This window comes from Haliotis asinina, chromosome 10, assembly GCF_037392515.1.
Source record: "Haliotis asinina isolate JCU_RB_2024 chromosome 10, JCU_Hal_asi_v2, whole genome shotgun sequence".
Taxonomy (NCBI): Eukaryota; Metazoa; Mollusca; class Gastropoda; order Lepetellida; family Haliotidae; genus Haliotis; species Haliotis asinina.
In genome coordinates, this window is record NC_090289.1 from 22667568 (window position 1) to 22691478 (window position 23911).

General features: G+C 40.5%; 1 protein-coding gene across 6 annotated transcripts in view; it reads right to left on the reverse strand.

Moving 5' to 3' along the window:
- The window catches only part of LOC137297690 (epidermal growth factor receptor-like), a 172124-nt gene that overhangs the window by 31506 nt on the left and 116707 nt on the right, over positions 1-23911 (reverse strand). For all 6 annotated transcript variants that reach the window (XM_067829611.1, XM_067829608.1, XM_067829609.1 and 3 more), the window contains exons 2-11: positions 17799-18158; positions 17388-17525; positions 8365-8448; positions 7927-8048; positions 7454-7595; positions 5176-5277; positions 4858-4969; positions 4539-4700; positions 3409-3608; positions 2886-3112 (exon numbers count right to left, since the gene is read on the reverse strand). In XM_067829611.1, the coding sequence (XP_067685712.1) occupies positions 2886-3112; positions 3409-3608; positions 4539-4700; positions 4858-4969; positions 5176-5277; positions 7454-7595; positions 7927-8048; positions 8365-8448; positions 17388-17525; positions 17799-18158 (1649 nt within the window). The remainder of the gene's footprint in view (positions 1-2885; positions 3113-3408; positions 3609-4538; positions 4701-4857; positions 4970-5175; positions 5278-7453; positions 7596-7926; positions 8049-8364; positions 8449-17387; positions 17526-17798; positions 18159-23911) is intronic.

Here is a 23911-nt window from a genome sequence, read left to right on the forward strand (position 1 = left end):
ATATTGGTCAAGGCTTTTCCACTTGTTGTCATACAGGTTATATGTTATATATCAACACAAGGCCAAAATAACAGCTTTAGCTGCTCTGGTGGAGTACCCTCTTTAAGCAGCACTTAATATGTTCCATACATGTAAGCGGAATGCTTCTGGGCTCCATGCTGCTGCTTGGTATGAGGGTAGACATGGAGGTTTGGCCAATCAGGTGGGCACAATGCTCTCCGTGCTTCTCTCTCAGGTCTGGAAACCAGGATCTCGACAGCCAGCAAGGCACAACCAAAATCAGCTGCAGGCTCTTCATTTGGTCGAACTTCCACAACACTTCTGGTAACAGGATAAGAGGCGGGAACACATAAGCATTCAGTCCTTCCCAAGACACGACTAAGGCGTCAACAGTCCATGCTAGCTGATCCCACCTGGCAAGATGAATGTTGTCACCTGATGGTTGAATCAGGCTGCAAACAGATCGAGGAGAGGATGGCTGACTGTTGCTGTTATCAACTGGAAGGCCTCTGTATTATGCATCCACTCTGTGGTTGATGGATGTACCACTCTTGGCAAGGCATCAGCAAGGACACTGACTGCCCCTGATTTATGGAAATCCCTCACCCACATGTGGATATCTTCCATGATGTCCAACAGCTCGAACATTAGTTGCTGGAGGGGGCGCTGATCTGATGGATCCCTGCAGGTTGATGTAGAGGGCCACCGCCAAAATTGTCCATATGTATCATCTGGACTTAATTCCTTAATTTTAGCAGAACTGCTTCCATTACTGCTTTCAGTTCTAACTGGTTGATGTGTAGGTCCTTCTCTTCTCTCGACCACGTGCATGCTGCATCTTTGTCCTTGAAATGCACCCCCAACCTTGGGGAGATGTGTCTACATACAGATGACGGTTGTAAACTGGCTCTCTCAAGCAGATTCCGCTGCAAACGTTCGATCTCATTGTCCACAACAACAGGTAAGGCTTTGAAAGTTGTGGAAGCCTGAAGTTCTTTGTATCACCGAGATGTGTTATCAGGCAGCACTGTAATGGTCTTAACTGCATGTAGGTGCCTGTACCAGTGTCTGTAGACCTAGAAGACGCTACCATGCTCTGAGGGCTACTGGCATGGATGACTGTATGTTCCTCTATCTAGGGGCCAGAATGAGATTCTCTGTAGTCAAAAATCTGATGCCCAGGAACTTAAAGTCTTGAGATGGTTCCAACTCTGACTTCATATGATTAACCAATTAACCTGTGTCAACAGGTAGATCATGAACTTCTGTTGTTTGAGTAGATCTGCTTCTTGACGTGCCTGTGTCCCATCGTCCAGATAAAAGGCACTGCTTGGACCTTTCTGATGTAGGTATGTGATGATCGGTTTCGTTATGAGCATAAATAGCCATGGACAACAAAATCCAAAAAGGCAGTGCCTTCCACTGGTAATGCCTTCTGTCAAACAGGAGCTTAAGGTGCTTTGTGGAATCTGGATGCATCGGGACATGGAGGTACCGGTATGCATCCTGCAGATCTATATTCACCATAAAGTCACTGGCTCAGATGAGATGTTTCAGCTGAGGCAGATGTATCATCTTGAACGTTTCTGGTCTCAATATGTATTTTCTGTTGAAGTGCTCCTCTTCAGTCTTAGGATCCTTATATGCTTAGGAGTGGCTCATTAATCGCCCTGGATCTTGATAACGCCAAAAAGTCTCCAGGTTGTGTCAAGCTGAGCTAATCTTCAACTCGATAGCTTGGTGACTTGACATCGGACACCAGGTAGAAATCTTTGTCTATCTATGGCACCTTCATAAAAGGTTCCATGTTGTGATGTCTAAATCGTCTTGCACTAAACACAGGGGTATGTCATCCCTGAGTCTTCAAAGTGGCTGCCTTCAGGTTGACAGCAACGACGGAGATGGGCTTCAAAACTCAATCCCATTATCTTCAATGTTGCCACGGCTAGACGTCTGCTTCTGCTGTATGCCGAGATTCTTTTCCATAGCCTGACACACCCAATGGCCGATCTCGTTCACAAATTCTTCAGCTTAGTAGTCTCCCATGTTGTGCAAGACTGCTTCTGGATGACAGCTGTCACAGTCTCATTGTCAGACATAGGTGATGACGTAGCATTTTCAAATGCTAGCAGGTACTCCACAGCCATCTGCTTCTGCTGGATCAACAATGCATCCTGTTGACTCTCCCTCCAAGGGAGCAGTGATCCTGATGTAGACTGTACTGATGACATCGGTGATGAGACACCTCTCAGCGGCATTGCTGTTGAGACAATCTGACAATCGCTACGATCAGGTGGTCTGATTGGATAATTAACAGAAACCAGTTTCACAAAATCCAATGTACGACGAGAGCTCCACTTAGTGAAGTTGTGAGATGGGTCATGTGATGGGAAATGTGATGGATGGCTCAGAAGACAATGCCTTGTTTGAGGAATTTTTAATGACAAAACCAAGAAAGGAAGACGAAGATGTCCTTGTGTGCAACAATCTGCAAGACCATAACAATGATGGAACCAAGGAATTAGTATGGAAAGAACTGACTGACACATTTCTATACTCACCAGTTTAAAAAAATGGTGACATTGTGATCATTGGGATATAAAAGGAAAACAAACACAGGTTTCCACAATATACCAGTAAGCATTATTATTTAACATTCTCACCATATATACTTACGTTTTATATCCAATACGTCTCTGGTTGTGTCCTTGCAGGGGATTGGCCTATCTATGAGAGATATGATTTTGACACTGATTTGGAGGGTCATGTTGGCTCTTCGGTTTTTCTACAAGGTTAGCTTATACATGGTAATATACAGAACACCTTCAGCATACTAGGATGACATTGAGTTAATTTGTTATAAGGAAGCCTGCATGGCAACTTACAGGACCAGTACAACTGCCTGCACACTGGTTGTTGCATGGGTGACAGATCCCAATTCTGGAACCATTATTTGGCGGCTCTTCATAAAAGTTGTAGATGTCTGCACAGGAGGCAACACACAAGTTCTTGTTGGCCAGCCTCTTGTTGCGACAGGAGACACACTTGTTGGCACCAACTCCCCAACAGCCATGGCTAGAACACTCCTTACTGCACACCTGACCATCTTTGGCTGGAGACACATTTCACATAGCACAATACAACATACAACAAAGTATCACAATTTGGCTAGAAAGAACAGTAATCAAGTATGGGCAAAAGATAATCCTCTTTTCAAAGACAATGCCAAGAATAACATCAAAATACAATAACTAGACATGAATGGTTGACTGCTTTTGGTATTCTGTGATACCCTACATAATTTCCCATGTAGAGAAATAATATACATGTATTACCAGATGGATGCTTAGTTAATTAATTAACATCTATGTGTAGCTTTCTTCTTAAATAGGCCAGGTGATAACTTACTGCAGTTGATCTGAAGTCTGTTGCTCTTGACTTCAGCTACTTGTTTAGGATTGTGAAGGATTCCAGTCCAGTTGACTGAGTCCGCCAGACACAAGTTCTTGTTAGCCATAATCCAGATGTCACCATTCTTCACAGACCGCAGTGATGATAACTCCAGAGTTTTAAGTGGTGTCATCAGGATGCTGAGACTCTGCTTGCTACTGTAAGTCACCAACATCAAAAGAGATGGATCAATAGGAGCGGTGTATGTGTCACATATTCTCACGGACACTGCTTGCTATTGTAAGTCACCAACACAGAAACACACTGACCAATTGGGGTAATGATGTATATCTCACATATTCTCACGGACACTGCTTGCTACTGTAAGTCGCCAACACAGAAACACACTGACCAACTGGGGTAATGATGTATATCGCACATATTCTCACGGACACTGCTTGCTATTCTAAGTCACCAACACAGAAACACACTGATCAACTGGGGTAATGATGTATATCTCACATATTCTCACGGACACTGTTTGCTACTGTAAGTCACCAACATAAGACCAAGACACAGAGCAGCTGGGGGAATGAAATATATCACACAGAGACTATATCACAGACACTGATCTGTTGGAGGGCAGAAGTATCATTCTTATATTTTGTGTTTTCGTGTTTTTTAAGCTGACATAACAGAAAACAAAAATTGGGTTTTAGAGGAAACTAAAATATATGTTTTCAAGGACCTTTACAGAGATATGAAGGTCCTGCAGAGCATTAACTGTATTGTGAACTGTATTGTAAACTGTATTGTGAACTGTATTGTGAACTGTATTGTGAACTGTACTGTAAACTGTACTGTAAACTGTACTGTAAACTGTACTGTGAACTGTATTGTGAACTGTACTGTAAACTGTACTGTAAATTGTGAACTGTATTGTGAACTGTATTGTGAACTGTATTGTAAACTGTATTATAAACTGTATTGTGAACTGTATTGTAAACTGTATTGTAAACTGTATTGTGAACTGTATTGTGAACTGTATTGTAAACTGTATTGTGAACTGTACTGTGAACTGTATTGTGAACTGTATTGTAAACTGTATTGTAAAGTTAAACATTTCCTTTGTGACAGAAGTGTCTTACTTTGTTTCTCTGCCATGAATGACCTCCAGATTTGAAAGGAAAGAGAGGTCAGTGAAGTTCTTGTGATCTGTTTGTATCACAACATAGCCTGTGATTTCACGCACACTTTTCAGGACTTTCAAATCCTCAGGGTCCATTGGAGGAATGTTTCGATGTTCATCTCTGCAATAAACAGTTGGTAAAATAAATTTCGTTCCTTGACTTTGAGAGTTGATAACAAGTCAAAACATTATAGTTGAGTCTAATCATTAAAGCTACACAAAATAATTACATGACAAAATTATTTCAGGTACGAAAGTGAGAAATGATTTTGTCTTACCCATCAAAGGTGTTCTTCAGAATCCGCAGATTTCCCTCTATAGTTGTGCAGCCTGAATAGTTTTTGACGCTGTGTGCATGAAGCCAGTCATTGTCCTTCACACCTTTACACTCTGTTTTCAATGACAGAAGTCAATGTGCTTTACACAACTTGCTTAATTATTACCTTGAAAAAAGTTTCATACTGCATACAACATGAGATTTAACACTGATAACAATGTCTTAAGTGATATGGTTTACTAAATAAATTTCAAGACAGCATGTTATTATCCAATGCACAAACATTCAGAGGTTCATGACAATCTATAGTCTGACTTACTCTTTGGACAAGGGCCATTGCAGAGCACACATTTGTTTTCCTCGGCAGTGGAGCCATCTGGACAGGATCGGACACATGCTCCAAGATCTTCCAGCAAATGTTCTGGGAAGAAATGACTCAAGTAGTACTTTTATCTCAGAGGGAATACAAAACATGTATACCCCTCTTGTACAATAGTGGCTATATTAAACACTGGTACATGGATCACTACCTCAGCATCAGGTCAAAATCTTGTCATGAGGAATATAACCTTAGTACCCACATGACTACCTGGAACCATGACATATACATGACAACATACCCACTTACCCATGGCCATAGTTACACTGCAACTTGCTCATGTTCACATTTCACTGACTGTGCCTGTACCTGGACACTTGATCACACAGACAGTTATACTCCTGCTGACACACAGTTACGCTATCAGTTGCATGCTTCTCCCTTGGGTAATACAGTCTGATGTACTATGTCTGAAGCAGTGTCACCTGAGCCATCAGGTGAGGGTTGACACTGCTTCAAAGATGGTACATCAGACTGTATTACCCGAGGGAGAAGCATACATCATATTTATCTTACTGCCACATTAAACGTTAAACTGACCATATGACATGTAAACAAAATGGTGTCTGCATCTTGTCTGGATTTTTAAAATCAGTGAACATATTTTGAAAAGCATAAAACTGCTATAAAAAGGGTTAAGTATGTTTAAGTTGAGTGTGCAAACAATTCAATATATAAAACAGTTTAAACAAGCATTATCACTAAGGTGACAATATCCCTCGCTGCATATTATCAAATCAAACTTTAAAAGAAGTGAAAGTGAAAGGTCGTTGCCTAAGATGAAGTAAAATGTCAACGAAAACAGTACTCTCAAACTCTCTTGATATCTTGCACTGTAGCTGTTCAAACATAAAGAAATTATGAAGAGCGCCTAAAAATGTTGCTGGCTCTGCTAACATGTAACCATCCCTTTTTGAAAAATAGAAAACTGATATTAGATGTTACAGTAACGTAATTAATGAACTGTTGTGTGATTGTGACAGACTATCAAAAAAGACCATCACTCAACACTATTCATGGGCTAAAATGATTCCCTAGACCAATCACATTTAGTTTAGATAAATGGGTAGACCTGCAGAAAGATCCATTGAAGTTATGGTCTGATTGATCATGAACTATACAGACATCGTCTAGATTCAACAACTGTAAATTATTTTCAAAATATTTCCCGTAGTTAATGACACGGTCAAATGTATACCCTTGGAAAATGTATTGTCACACAGGGCTTGCTATGGAATAAAGTTGTAAGCCCACTATGTAATTAACAAGCAGCAGGTCACCAGGCAGATACTGCTTCATACACTGCCTTGACATGAATGTCGAGGTGTATGAAATTTGGACAAAATAGTAATAAAAGAATTGTTTGTACGAAAACATTCAACAAAAGGCTTGAAAGTCTATGTTTGATAATACAAATTTGTCAGTGAAAATAAGATGATCACCAAAAGCAAGTGGGTCTTGCACCTTCCCTCGATAAAGTTTGGTGTTGAATATGAAGAAAATCCAGTGAACAGTTCTTGAGATTACTCGCTGACAAGGCAAAACCCTGATGTCCCCTTGTGACCTTGAGATGAAGGTATAAGTCACCAAACCTGACTGAGACTTTTTCATTCCTTTACTGTTATAAACCTAGATATCAAATATGAAAAGAATCTACTCCAGGGTTCTCAAGATATTCCAATCTGTACATATGGACATACAGACGGAGCCTAATACTTCACACTAAAGGTGCAGCGGGGGATAATAAAGCAATGGAAGTCAGTGTCTATAAATAATTTAAAAAGCAAAAAAATAATAATAATAAATGTCTACAGACCTGAACTCAAAACAACTGATCGAACGAGTTTCAAACTCTGGGCATTGCATGCATCATATTATGATGTCATACCATTGCTAGCGACACAGCTTCTCAGCAGGGAGTTTGGCGGTGACCATGGCAGGGTCTAATATTTTAATCAGTTGTCGACCTCCTAAGAGGTGTAATAATGGAAACTTGTTACAGCATCACTGACTACTGAAATTGTATAAACCACAGCTATACTGTACCTGTTGACACCCAGATACTAGTAGTTACATTAATGTGTAAACCATGGCTATACTGGACACTTGCTGACACCCAGAGAGTTACACTAATGTGTAAACCATGGTTATACTATACCTTGACACTTGCTTTCACCCAGTTAGTTACATTAATGTGCAAACCATAGCTATACTGTACCTGGACACTTGCTGACACACAGAGATCCATAGGTAAATCTGGCATTGGGATTCTTGACCAGCTTGTAGAGATTGGGGTCATAGATGTGTTGTGGGGGGCAGTAAGGTTCACAGGCGCCATCATTGTTGAAGTTGCGACAAGCCTGAATACAGTCACTATTGTTAACAACAACTACATGTACGGACACATTAAGTTCTTATTATTGAGTTGAATATGATGAAAATAGGATTAGATGCATAAACAATAGCTGCAATCAAATACAGGTAGTATCTTGTTTACCAATGATGCTCAGGAAGATGATGTTGCTGGAATGACTAACCATCTGCTACATTACATGTCGGAGAAATCACATTGTTCAAATACAAATAACATCAAATGTTAGGGAAGTTAGCATATGTGAAAACAGGCCCTTTACTGAATAAGAGATAACTGACTAAAAACAATATCAAAGGATTAGTTCAAGTCCCTCCTACCAGGCAGTCTGTTTTCTTGGGTCCTGTACATGCCCCTGCACACTCCTTGTGACAGCACTGATTTTGTAGCTTCCCAAAGCATCGGCCTTCACATGACCCATGGCACTCTTCACCTGATGTCACTGCAGATACATCAAAGAGTTACCTCCCTTACATCAACATGCCAGGCCTGGTAATGAGTGACTGACTTCTTACAGTGAATACGATTCTACAGCCAATATACCAATGATCACACTGATAAGAAATAATACATAATTACTGTATTATGAACTGAATAATGCAGTATGACACTTAAAAAGAATATCACTTCATTGTCATCTCTTATTTCCTGCTGGTCACATCTATGCATCATTTCACAAAATGAAGTAGTATGAATTGACCTAAAGCTTATAACTCTTGTGAGATAATTTAAGTCAGTGGTAGAGAAACAATACTTACATTGCTGGCACATGTTCTTTCCAGAACCCCAGCAATGCCGCTGTCCAGTTGATGGCTGGTAGCAAGATTCATCACATTCCTTGCCTGCAAGACAATAACACCCTTACATCATCACCTGACACAAGGAATCATAGGGAGCAGATATGCTATATTATAGTTAAAACGGCCGCACGTTATCAGAAATGAGCGGTCCACTGTAACTTGATAATGCCCGCAAAATTCTTAACGACCGGCCATTATCAAGCCCGTTGTTAGGTGACGCCATAAGTAGCTCAACTGTTGAAGTTCAATCACCTACGGCTCGTTTGAACATGGGTTCATTATCGACCATATATCTGGCTCACATTTGCCACATGTGCTTGTGCCATTACGTACTTTGCTGCCTGTGCCAACCATAACAATTGTACCATAAATGACAACATACAGCAAATGAAAATATCAACTTGAAGTCTAACGTTGATCACTGAAAACAATGGCGGCTGGTAGTATGAGCAGAGGTCAAGGTCGAATGTCATCACTCTCAATAGTGACATCATCGGTGTTGTTCTATGATGTGTTTATGTTTGTAAAATGTGTGTCAGTGATCTCTGTCGTTGTTGGCAGTAAATGCTTCTAAACCGATGCCGCTGTTTTTATTCTTATTTTATTAAAAATTCCATTCATTTTAGCTATAATAACGGTAACGCTATTTTTCAGGCATTATCATTTGCAGAAGCCCTCGGTCTTTTCAACTGTCCTCCTTCATCGGGCTTCTGCAAATGATAATGCCCTGAAAAATAGCGTTACCCTTATATTATTACACCCTCATATCATCACCTTACACAAGGAATCACAGGGAGTAAATATGTTACAGGGCCGTCTCTTATTCTCGGGGTAAACATGTTTTCTGTCAAGACTGCTCATGCGTGATATTTAGCGGTTGTTTACATCACTGACCGGTAACTAGGAAGTGAAAAATCACAGGATTCCCCTTCCTTACACTCAATAACGTTACTTCCTCGGTATGCTGTGAGAATGTGAGACACCTCGTCAAGTCAGCGGCAGACGACCTTGTTTTAAATCGAGCTCAAGAGTGGTAGTATACCTACAGGGAGTACTGACACATCATCATCACCTGACACAGGGATTCACAAGGAGTGGATATGCTACACTATTACACCCTCACATCATCACCTGACAAGGAACTACAGGGTGTGAATATGTTACAGTATTACACCCTCACATCATCGCGTGACCCAAGGAACTAAAGGGAGTGGATATGCTACATTGTTACACCCTCACATCATCACCTGACGTGAATAAGTTAATGACATCATTACTGGCCTCGCTTTGGCAGAAGCTGGCACCTTAACCTAAATCACTGCATCACTGGAAATGTCTCTCACAGAAAGATGTTTGACAAATCAGTTATTGAATTGTACACAGCATGCATTTACAACATTGTTCATATCACAATGTTTAAGCAAATGCATTATGATCCACAAAGTATGAAGATACTGATAGCTCACCTACAATTTGGGGAAAATGACCACTACTTTGTCCACAGTCTGTTAACACCATACTCTACTACACATGGATTATACCTACAAAGTTGAACATCTGGATGTTTTTATTTTGCTGAAGTGCTGCATCAGCAGTGCTGAACTGTCAGTGTGAGATGCTGTAGATGACATCCGTCCGATCCTTCAACACACAGTCACCAAGATCCACACTAGGCATACAATGTCATGTGTACTCTCTTCTTGTATGTTAAGCAAGGAAGTCGGGTTATTTCTTGTTCAATATTCCAGATCATCAGGGCTACAAGACATTATATTCTTAACACCTTTGTCTTCTCAACATTAGATTTCTAAGCCAGATATTAATTCACATACTTTTTTCCTGACAAAATCTCAGAACATCATTAATAAGGCCCCTGAGCAATAACAAGAGTTGGAAACAAACCAGCATGTCTTGAAATTTTGCAATTACCTTACACACGATGAAACGTTTTTCACTGTCCCCAAGCAACAAAAATTGATAACACTATTTTTTTTGTTAAATTGTTGGACACCAAGTAAGTGACAAAGCTAGAGCTGTGAACACATGTCATGCTAATGCACTTGACAAAGATAAATAATATCCTACTCCTATGTGTACATTTAAGGATAGGTGAGAGCAAAGGACAAGAGGGATGGTTGGACAGCAGGGAATGAAAGTCATAAGGAGTGGAAAAATACAACATTTTGTGCTGTTCTGTGTGTTCAGCACAACCGTGTGTGAAAGGTCACTCTGGCATAGGTTGTGCTGTAGCTGTGAAACCTGTAATATAAGAGCAGCCCTAGGAAGATACTAGGTCAGACATACTTCAGTGAAATTGATTTACCCAAACTTATATTAAATTGACTTATCCCAAAATTACAGAGATCGATCAAGGCTACATATGCCAGAGATCTATGGTGCGATGAACACATATATAAGATCAAACACTAGATGTGCCACAGATCTACTGTGTGATGGAAACAAGGCTAGATATGGCACAGAACTATTGTGTGATGGACACATTTAAGATCAAGGCTAGATATGACACTGATCTACTGTGTGATGGACACATTTAAGATCAAGGCTAGATATGACACTGATCTACTGTGTGATGGACACATTTAAGATCAAGGCTAGATATGACACTGCTCTACTGTGTGATGGACACATTAAGATCAAGGCTAGACATGCCACAGAACTATTGTGTATTGGACACATTTTTAAGGTCAAGGTTAGATATGACACTGATCTACTGTGTGATGGACACATTTAAGATCAAGGCTAGATATGATACTGATCTACTGTGTGATGGACACATTTAAGATCATGGCTAGACATGCCACAGAACTATTGTGCATTGGACACATTTTTAAGGTCAAGGTGACTGGTCACTGATCAACTGACGGACATTACATTTCCATGTCATAAAGCATAAAGAACACTTCTCTAACCAATGAGAAGTGTGAAAGACTGAGATTTGTGAGTTTGAGGAAAATGGAATCTTCACTGCAGTGATAGAAATTAAGTATGCTGACTGCAATGAATATATCACTTTACCAGAAATACTTCATGACACAACAAAGTGTTTGTCAAGGACAATATGAACACATACATTTCACCAAACTGGTGATTTGGTCAGCATGCATGAGCATCACATGACCATCCCACAGGAAAGAAAACTTGCATCAATCAGCCAGACACTGAGGGCACAAGCACTGAGAAAGTGGGTGTGTGACTGTGAGGGAACTGTTTCTTGACCTTCATGAAGACCAAAAGGATCATTTGGCAGATAACATAATCTTAATATCTCATGCTGATCTTTTTCCAAAAAAGATGATAAACAAGAAAGGAGTAAGAGATGTTTCGTCTCATGTTTTATCTTATTTTTAAACACCCCACTATGTCCTATCAGTGTGAGTATGCAAAGAAGTGGACAGTCTAGTGTTTAGAGGTGGCAGAATTTGGATTTGGTTAATCAACCTTTCTTACTTTAATTGTGCAAAAGTATAATTAAACAAATTGGAAGCATATGATAAACAGAGTATTTTATGCTACCATTTATTATCTCACTCAATGACAGATATATCCCATTTCACTATAAACATGAAAATTATCCTCTACATCTGTTGCATAGACCCTGGCAGAGGTATTGACAAGGATCTGGTGTTAATTCATTTGAATGAAGAGTAAAACAGGTAATCAACATACACAAGTGATCCAACGCAATTCATCCAACCTGCCCTAATGGATGACAGTAGCTGGACTCTGCATTCATCAAGTATAATAATCTAGAGGAATACTGAACAGGTGTCACAAGCACATTATGCCTTGCCCTCTTCCTATCTACTCACTTTCTCTAACTTACCTTCCTATCATTAACTCACTTCTCTATTTCTCTAGTTCTCTAGCTTACCTTCTTATCATTAACTCACTTCTCCATTTGTCTATTCCTCTAGCTTACCTTCTTATCATTAACTCACTTCTCTACTTTTCTAGTTATCTAGCTTACCTTCCTATCTGTAACTCACTTCTCTATTTCTCTAGTTATCTAGCTTACCTTCCTATCTGTAACTCACTTCTCTATTTCTCTAGTTATCTAGCTTACCTTCTTATCATTAACTCACTTCTCCATTTGTCTATTCCTCTAGCTTACCTTCTTATCATTAACTCACTTCTCTACTTCTCTAGCTTACCTTCCTATCTGTAACTCACTTCTCTATTTCTCTAGCTATCTAGCTTACCTTCTTATCATTAACTCACTTCTCCATTTGTCTATTCCTCTAGCTTACCTTCTTATCATTAACTCACTTCTCTACTTCTCTAGTTATCTAGCTTACCTTCCTATCTGTAACTCACTTCTCTATTTCTCTAGTTATCTAGCTTACCTTCCTATCTGTAACTCACTTCTCTATTTCTCTAGTTATCTAGCTTACCTTCCTATCTGTAACTCACTTCATAATTTCTCTTGCTAAACTTCTTAACATTAACTCACTTCACACCTCTTGCTGAACCTCTCAACATTAACTCACATCACCCTTTCTCTTGATTAACTTCTTAACATTTATTCACTTCACACTTTCTCTTGCCTAACTTAACATTAACTCACTTCACAATTCCTCTTCCTTAAATCCTTAATATTAACTCACTTCACTATTTCTCCTGTTTACCTTCATATCTTTAACTTATTTCACAACTTCTTTTTGTAATCATCTTCAAATTAATGAGTTTGTGATTTATATTAATATCTGTAGGATCATACAAGCAGGCCAATGATAAGAGTTACATTGCGTAAGAAAACTGTCCTATTGGAAGCATACCTAGAATATTTGTTTTCTTGTGAGTTAAGATTGAAGGAGGGAAATCCCACTGTTCAAGACATTCCCAGTCATGGTGATAGTGCCAGAAATCTCAATCAGGAAATAATCATTCAAACCAAACTGGAAATGAAGTTATGATGAAGTCTACAGTACATAGTGTAACAGAATGGAGAAATGACACACTGGTCATCAGTTACATTTAGCTGACCAGGCTGACTGGTGGCATCTGGCAACACCACTGTCTGTCCTACATTTCACAAAATACACATCCCATAGTTGTGAGTAATGGTGGCAGTGTGTTCTACATACCCATACAGATAAAACAATGATGCCTTGCAGCTGCTTTGAGGGCAAAGACTTGATCACCTGGCAGATACTTCAGACTCCCTGTTTTCAGCAGTTGTATTTGCTGTATTTGGACATTTAGTTCTCACTTATAACAATGAATCATCTCATAAAGTCTGAAATTGACAATGTATGTTCACGTATGAAAACCATATTTTGGTGAACATAATTGTCAACATCATTTGCTTCTGGGTAAGAGAAGCATTAGGGAAAGCTTCCTAAGTAGCCTGTTGACCTCACAGAGGTCAGTCAGGAATAATCAGAAGATATTTGTGTCCCCCATTGCTTGCCTCTCCATTATCTTGGAGCTAGTCAATCAAGTCCTTCTTATCATATTTATCATTTCTATCCAACAGTGGAAATGTTTCAATTCAACCCTGACACAAGACTCTAACTTGATCATCGTTCACCTACTACACTGTGTTCAATTCACCAGGAAATATACCAGCCAATATAAACCCCAATATAAAGTAGCTCCTCCATGCCCCTTACTTCCATACGTCAATAAGAAATGAGAGTCACTATCATGGCTGTCAGCCCTGACAGTCCACATCTCTACACACAATCTTTCAATAATGCCCCTCATAGAGCCATCATAAACACTGTCAAGATCTACACAAAATATTGATATGTTTAGAAAAAATTACTTTTCAATCCAATTCTTGCACATCAAGTGTGAATGTATGATGTCGGTTTCATGGATGTGTGTTTATGAAGCTTCAACGTGATGAGCTGCAGTCAATCATTCATGATGATGCCAATTCTATCCCATGTATTCTAGCTGAGTGAATTCATGTGAGAAGGCATGGATTACTCCACCTTTGGGGCTTAATTTGCAAAGGATGCTTGTAGGGTAATTTATGAATGTAATTTAACTTGGCTTGAGGCTGCCCACTCTGAATTTAGTCTAGTCTTGCACATTTTGACATGACATGCATCCATCACAGGCATCATCCACTCAAGTATCAAGTTAGATCCAGTCATCCATTTGACTACTCAAAAGCTCACGTCACCACTGGACTGAAGATATTGTTTCCAATATAGAGTCCCTAACATGTTTTATTACATTCTTGATAATGGTTGACCTCCTTCACCAGAACTCTAGACCATGAGTTTCTGCAATTACATAAGAAACCATCAACCTTTCCTTTTGAAGCCCTGGAAATACATCACAGTTGAGTCAGATATTAAATCTGTCTTTACAGCATTTAGACGCAAACAATTCCTAGCTCTAAAGGGTGAAGGTGAAGCACTGAACATCGTCTTCTCAAATATAGCCTGTAATCGATCTTTCAATCACATGAAGAAAAACAAAAGTGTTGGGTTGCCTCATCTGAGTAAATCTCTCTCTCTATCTCTCTTACTGTCTTCTCGCACATCCTACTGTGATGGCTAACCTAATTTGTCAAGGTGTGGAAGCTGTCCCCTAGCAACATATCAACAGGCAGAATCAGTAATTTCATATAATTCTCGTCATCGTAACAGCACACACCTGGATGCTTATCAATGGATGCAAAGAAAAATATTCACCATTTCCATGTGCAATGAATGCATTTTGGATGTCTGATTGGGAGGATGCATTCCAACAGTGCGAGCACAGCATAGTCATTACAGAGAGCATCAGGTTACCTCAACAACATGACTGCAGACTGAGTATTTACCAATATGAGAGTGAGAATCATTGTAACTGTCTTCAACATCAGCACCAGACAATAACTCATCACTGAACACCTCCTTTCGGATATGTGATTCTTCGTGTTGAATAAGACTGAGCATCATATTAACCTACAGAAAAGTATAACTTGTGATAAAAATTTATGGCACCATTTTTCACTATGCCCACAATATAAATTTCAGAAAATATCCTCGGCTCCTTTTCTAAATGAGAACACGATCAGTTTCCTGTTCACGGAATACATAATCCTGGCAAACCTTATTTCAGACACTTATAAAAGTAAAAAACGGAACTGTGATGGTTCTACCAGTATTACAACACAGATCTGGATTACTCTGTCAGAATTATGGTCATAAAGGGTGGAAGTACTGTTGTAGGTTAGCTACACACGCTGTTAATGATGTAGGCTGATGCAGGCTGTGGCTGCCCATATGGTCCAACATGGTCAGCCAGCAGCAAGATCAATCTGGGGTTGGTCGTCAGCCAGGTAGACAAATAGGGGCTGTAAACTCTCCATCTCAATTTTGTGGGTGTCTCTTACCAAATGTAGGATCACATCTAGGAAGGCATGACATCACCAAGGGAGCAATAAGTGTCCATCTAATACAGATGAAATTTCTCAATCCACCCACCCTCATGGTTTAAACGGTTCCCAAAACAACTTAAATTTTAGCTATCTAACATCTTGTATTACACATTTTAAAATTGAAAACATTAAGTGCCATATGACGTACTAGTACAAATGCAACAAGATTTATGCTGTGAGCCCTTCTAGTGATAAAGTGCTGGGTTAAATTTGTGCTAATCACAACCCCACTGTCTGTGGTCTTTCTTCCCAACCCCAACTGTACCATGCCCCTACTCACAATGTGTCTGTGGTCCTTCTTCCCAACCCAAACTGTACCATGCCCCTACCCACAATGTGTCTGTGGTCTTTCTTCCCAACCCAAAATGTACCATGCCCCTACTCACAATGTGTCTGTGGTCTTTCTTCCCAACCCCAACTGTACCATGCCCCTACTCACAATGTGTCTGTGGTCCTTCTTCCCAACCCAAACTGTACCATGCCCCTACTCACAATGTGTCTGTGGTCTTTCTTCCCAACCCAAACCATACCATGCCCCTACCCACAATGTGTCTGTGGTCTTTCTTCCCAACCCCAACTGTACCATGCCCCTACTCACAATGTGTCTGTGGTCTTTCTTCCCAACCCTAACTGTACCATGCCCCTACTCACACTGTCTCTGTGGTCTTTCTTCCCGACCCAAACTGTACCATGCCCCTACTCACAATGTGTCTGTGGTCTTTCTTCCCAGCCCAAACTGTACCATGCCCCTACTCACAATGTGTCTGTGGTCTTTCTTCCCAACCCAAAATGTACCATGTCCCTACTCACAATGTGTCTGTGGTCTTTCTTCCCAACCCAAACCGTACCATGCCCCTACTCACAATGTGTCTGTAGTCTTTCTTCCCAAATCCCACTGTACCATGCCCCTACTCACAATGTGTCTGTGGTCTTTCTTCCCAACCCAAAATGTACCATGCCCCTACTCACACTGTCTCTGTGGTCTTCCTTTCCAACCCCAACTGTACCATGCCCCTACTCACAATGTGTCTGTGGTCTTTCTTCCCCACCCTAACTGTACCATGCCCCTACTCACAATATGTCTGTAGTCCTTCTTCCCCACCCAAACTGTACCATGCCCCTACTCACAATGTGTCTGTAGTCCTTCTTCCCGGCCCAAACTGTACCATGCCCCTACTCACAATGTGTCTGTAGTCCTTCTTCCCCACCCTAACTGTACCATGCCCCTACTCACAATGTGTCTGTGGTCTTTCTTCCCAACCCAACTGTACCATGCCCCTACTCACACTGTGTCTGTAGTCCTTCTTCCCGACCCCACTGTCTGTGGTCCTTCTTTCCAACCCCAACTGTACCATGTCCCTACTCACAATGTGTCTGTGGTCTTTCTTCCCAACCCAAACCATACCATGCCCCTACTCACAATGTGTCTGTGGTCTTTCTTCCCAAATCCCACTGTACCATGCCCCTACTCACAATGAGTCTGTGGTCTTTCTTCCCAACCCCAACTGTACCATGCCCCTACTCACACTGTGTCTATGGTCTTTCTTCCCAGCCCCAACTGTACCATGCCCCTACTCACATTTTCTTTTGTAGTCATTATTGTCTTGCATGAAGGTGACAGGAGGTTTGAGTTGTGGGTTGATGTCTTCCCAGTCAATGGTGTTCTCATAACAGAGCAAGTTGTTGTTTTGGAAGAACACTTTCCCTGCAAGGATTTCTGAGCAACAAAAACACACAAGAAAATGAGCTCTATAAATATAAGGTTCGAGGAGAGAAAATGATGCACAATTTGAGAAGCAGCATGATTGTGCTGTGGTATATAACTGCAATATCTTGATATTTGTTATAATATAAATTAGTTGTTAACCTTAAAAACTATTCATATCAACCTTTTGATCTGTTATTTTTCAATCTGTAACTGGATATCAATGTTAAGGTGAAAAGTGTTGCATGGACATAGGTCTGATCTTCTGTTGTTGTTTGGACTCACCTGACAATGATGTGAATCGAAGTTCTCGTAATCCAATGGTTGAAGAATTTGGGAAGTGGTTCAGTGCCACAAATAAGCTGTAGGATTGCCTTTCATAGTGAAACAGAGTCTTTCCTCGAATGATTCGTAGATTGGTCAATGGAATATAACTGGCATAAACTGCCACAATCAGAACATAGCCGGTCACTTCTTTGATGTCCTTCACAAAAGAAAAGTCATACTTTTCATTTGTATCCTCAAGAAACACAAGTTCCAAGTTGCCAGCCACATATGTGCAGTTCGTGTAGGAGTCCTTGTATCTTTGGTACCTGAAACTGGCTTTTCCTCGAGCTACAATACCTTGGGATGTTCCTGTACACACTGAAACAAAAAAACCACCCAGGTATCAGACAGGTACACATCAGACAGGTACACATCACACATCAGACAGGCACACATCAGACAGGTACACATCAAACACATACACATCAGACAGGTACACACCAGACAGGCACACATCAAACAAGTACATATCAGACAGGTATACACCAGACAGGCACACATCAGGTACACACCAGACAGGCACACATCGAACAAGTACACATCAGACATGTACACATCAGACAGGCACACATCAGACAGGTACACATCACACATCAGACAGGCTCACATCAGACAGGTACACATCAAACAAGTACACATCAGACATGTACATATCAGAAAGGTACACACCAGACAGGCACACATCGAACAAGTACACATCAGGCAGGCACACATCACACAGGCACACAACACACAGGCACACATCTACATGATGACTGTACTGCTGAAACTGCAACAAACATTTATTGAAAAATGGGCAAATGTGACAAATTCAGTATTGCTACAATTGTCTCAAGCTATAACATGGGATGAGAATGCTCACTGGATTAGACATAGCTATATTAGAGAAACATCTGCTACAATGGATGGACTGACAGACCAGTGAAGTGACATGACATAAACTCAGGTGAGGTCCAGTAATGACTACCATTATTAGCTGTGTAAGGGCATACTGATAACATTCTAACCTCTGTCTTCATATACACCTGGAGACAGGTAATTCACTTTGGTAAAACCGATTTCATTTTTGTCAAAAAAGTCATTTTTAGTAATCAGATGTAAATGAAGTGTGGATATGATGCCACAGCTTACATGCTAGTTCATGAAAATCCACCCAAATCCACCACACTGCCTCCCACAAGGTGGCCCGCCCAGTGCTCCACCCACTGTTCTACCAGTACTCCACCTAGTGTTCCACCAATGCTCCACCCAATGCTTCACTCAATGTTCCACTCAGTGCTCCACAAGTGCTCCACCTAGTGTTCCACCAATGCCCCAACCAAGTGTTCCACCCACTGCCCCATCCAATGTTCCACCAACTGCCCTACCCAATGCTCCACTCAGGGTTCCACCCAGTGCTCCAACCAATGTTCCACCCACTGTTCCACTCTGTGCTCCACCAAGCGTTCAACTCAATGCTCCATTCAGTGCTCGACCAAATGCTCCACCCACTGGCCCATACAGTGCTCCACCCACTGGCCCATACAGTGCTCCAACAGTCTTCCACCAGTGTTCCACCAAGTGCCCCATCTAGTGTTTCACCCAGTGCCCCACCCATTAATGCATCTCATGACTTGATTGAATTAGACTGTTTGGACAACTGTGAGGTGTTCTCTACATGATTTACTAGGCCTCATGATTGGCCCCATATCATCAATACTGCTCCCGTCCTCCCACTTTACCCAGTAATAACACAAAGTCAATACTTTGGACATAACAACCATCTTTACAGGAACACTGTTATCTTAAGCACTTGCCTTTAATAACCCTTGACAGATCATTGACACAGCAAATCTATATCTCTCACATCAGCAGCGTTAAAGGCAAGAGGACACCAGGAAAGATCTTTTATCCATTTGTATGCAAGTGAGCTGTCATAAGGTCTGTCTATAGTTAATTATCACAATGAAAGTGTTGTGTCATAGCATCATAGACCAAATTACCGATTCTGTTGAGTGTATGTAGCACTGGTACAGATTTCATAATGAACATAGGATACATACCAACACATCTATTTGAATAATGTGTCTAATCTTACAACAATGAGCACTGTTATCTATATCAGTATTCCACCATAAGACTCCTGTATCACCTAAGGGGCATACATACCACACACACTTCCACTCAGATATCTTCACATACCACACACATTTCCACTCAGATATCTTCACATACCACACACACTTCCACTAAGATATCTTCACATACCACACACATTTCCACTCAGATATCTTCACATACCACACACACTTCCACTCAGATATCTTCACATACCACACACACTTCCACTCAGATATCTTCACATACCACACACACTTCCACTCAGATATCTTCACATACCACACACACTTCCACTCAGATATCTTCACATAAAACACACACTTCCACTCAGATATCTTCACATACCACACACACTTCCAACTTCCACTCAGATACCTTCACATAAAACACACACTTCCACTCAGATATCTTCACATACCACACACACTTCCACTCAGATATCTTCACATACCACACACACTTCCACTCAGATATCTTCACATACCACACACACTTCCACTCAGATATCTTCACATAAAACACACACTTCCACTCAGATATCTTCACATACCACACACACTTCCACTCAGATATCTTCACATAAAACACACACTTCCACTCAGATATCTTCACATACCACACACACTTCCACTCAGATATCTTCACATAAAACACACACTTCCACTCAGATATCTTCACATACCACACACACTTCCACTCAGATATCTTCACATAAAACACACACTTCCACTCAGATATCTTCACATACCACACACACTTCCACTCAGATATCTTCACATAAAACACACACTTCCACTCAGATATCTTCACATACCACACACACTTCCACTCAGATATCTTCACATACCACACACACTTCCACTCAGATATCTTCACATAAAACACACACTTAAACTCAGATATCTTCACATACCACACACACTTCCACTCAGATATCTTCACATACCACACACACTTCCACTCAGATATCTTCACATAAAACACACACTTCCACTCAGATATCTTCACATACCACACACACTTCCAACTTCCACTCAGATATCTTCACATAAAACACACACTTCCACTCAGATATCTTCACATACCACACACACTTCCACTCAGATATCTTCACATACCACACACACTTCCACTCAGATATCTTCACATACCACACACACTTCCACTCAGATATCTTCACATAAAACACACACTTCCACTCAGATATCTTCACATACCACACACACTTCCACTCAGATATCTTCACATAAAACACACACTTCCACTCAGATATCTTCACATACCACACACACTTCCACTCAGATATCTTCACATAAAACACACACTTCCACTCAGATATCTTCACATACCACACACACTTCCACTCAGATATCTTCACATAAAACACACACTTCCACTCAGATATCTTCACATACCACACACACTTCCACTCAGATATCTTCACATAAAACACACACTTCCACTCAGATATCTTCACATACCACACACACTTCCACTCAGATATCTTCACATAAAACACACACTTCCACTCAGATATCTTCACATAAAACACACACTTCCACTCAGATATCTTCACATACCACACACACTTCCACTCAGATATCTTCACATACCACACACACTTCCACTCAGATATCTTCACATAAAACATACACTTCCACTCAGATATCTTCACATACCACACACACTTCCACTCAGATATCTTCACATACCACACACACTTCCACTCAGATATCTTCACATACCACACACACTTCCACTAAGATATCTTCACATACCACACACATTTCCACTCAGATATCTTCACATAAAACACACACTTCCACTCAGATATCTTCACATAAAACACACACTTCCACTCAGATATCTTCACATAAAACACACACTTCCACTAAGATATCTTCACATAAAACACACATTTCCACTCAGATATCTTCACATAAAACATACACTTCCACTCAGATATCTTCACATAAAACACACACTTCCACTCAGATATCTTCACATACCACACACACTTCCACTCAGATATCTTCACATACCACACACACTTCCACTCAGATATTTTTTCTTACAATTTATACCACATGCATGATTGTGAAAGATGCAATATTACAGTATTCATTAGCATTTCCAGGCTGAGTATACCGGTAACATTGTGCTCCTTTACTAATACTGAGATATACTCAGACACTATTTAGGCTGTCAGGGGGCAGAGTGACAAAACCTGTTATGACATCCCTGCACAGACCTTAACTGCAGCATAAGGCTTAAGTGCAGCCTGTTGTAGACATATTTAACTCTTTGAGGATGATAAGAACAAATGTGAAATGGCATTAAACGTCAGCTGAACTGAACTTTTAAGCACATGGACTGGTGATACTGGAATGACAGATTAGAAAAGCTTTAAATATGTCACATGGACAGTGAGTTTTATTTCAGGATATTGATATAATAATGCCATTGGGGGCTTTCTGAAAGCATTTCTGAATATAATGAATGCTTTTCATACTCCAGCAAATACTGATACAAAATCATGTTTTGTTTGATATGGAGAATATGTGCCTCTTTCCTCACCATACATCTCATTAACGTGCTCCTAACAGAGGAGTGCTAATTGTCCTGACAAGAGAATGGCATTTAACTCCTTTCACCTCTTCAAATACTATTTTCCAACACCTGATTACAAGCTTAACCCTCTAATGTGATGAAGATGTGTTGATTCCTACCGCCTGCAAGTACAAAGCTTGCCAATATGGCTGCCAGATGTCAGTGGAGAAACAGAGGCAAGGACTTCCTCAACTGTGAAAGGCAGTCTCAAGGAAAATAGTAGCAGTATTAGACATGTGGGATGCTGTCAAATATGGTGAGGGTTTGAAACAGACGCTGCTATTTATTTACATAAAATTCCAAAAACATCACTAAATACTGGTCTTGTCAGAAGCTGCATGGAAATAATACACAAGATGTGAAGGTCAACATTGGCCACCATAGTACATAAGTGCACAGTGATGTAAACTGTGGCCATTACCACTGCTGGTTCTCTGGGGTGGAAATATCTGGTGAAATAACTTACAACTTGAGCATGCTCAGGATTAGGGTGCTTTCGCCAAACCAAATAAATGTTTCTGCATTTCAGTTGCACATTGGCCATGTCACCACAAACACTTTTTTCATTTACATCAGACATCAGATCTTGCATTCCACAGCTTACGGCATTTTATGTCAGTTCTACAGAAGTTGATTAATCAGTTTCAAATATTTTGATGCCTAAACACCTGGAGAAGTCGGTGACTCTGGTTACTTCCGTATATGGCTAAAGATAAATGGTATGCAGACAGACCTTCAGCATGAGGCAGTTTTCATAATCCCTTATACTTCTACATTAAGTGTGATGAATCTGGCTCAAAGAAACAACATGGTATTTGCTACAACATATCAACTGAGAATGTTTTACCTTGAGTATCACCTGTTTCCTGAACTAACTGGTCAACTAAATGAATAAATAATGCCTAAACCGAGCAGCCATGTATACCGTTGTGGACCAATACTGATTGTCCTGTACGAGGATGACAACAGTAACAGTACAGTACAGTCAGTGAGTGAGTGAGTATAGATTTATGCCACTTTTAGCAATACTCCAGCAATATTACAGCAGGGGACAATAGAAATGGGCAACACAGATTGTCCCAATGTGGGGAATTGAACCTGAGTCTTCCACATATCAGGCCAACACTTTAACCACTAGGCTCCTATACCATCCTTGATATTTCAGGCTTTTCACTGGCATATATCACAGAATGGTGACTGTACACGACAGAAGTTTACTACTGCATCTTTGATTTCCCAAATATTTCCACAACCTCTGTATTTCTCCTCCAACATTTCTGGCATGGAGCCTGTGAGAGGTGGCACAGATTCACCGATGCAGATTTGTGTTTACATTGTGCAAACATTGCCTGCCACGCACT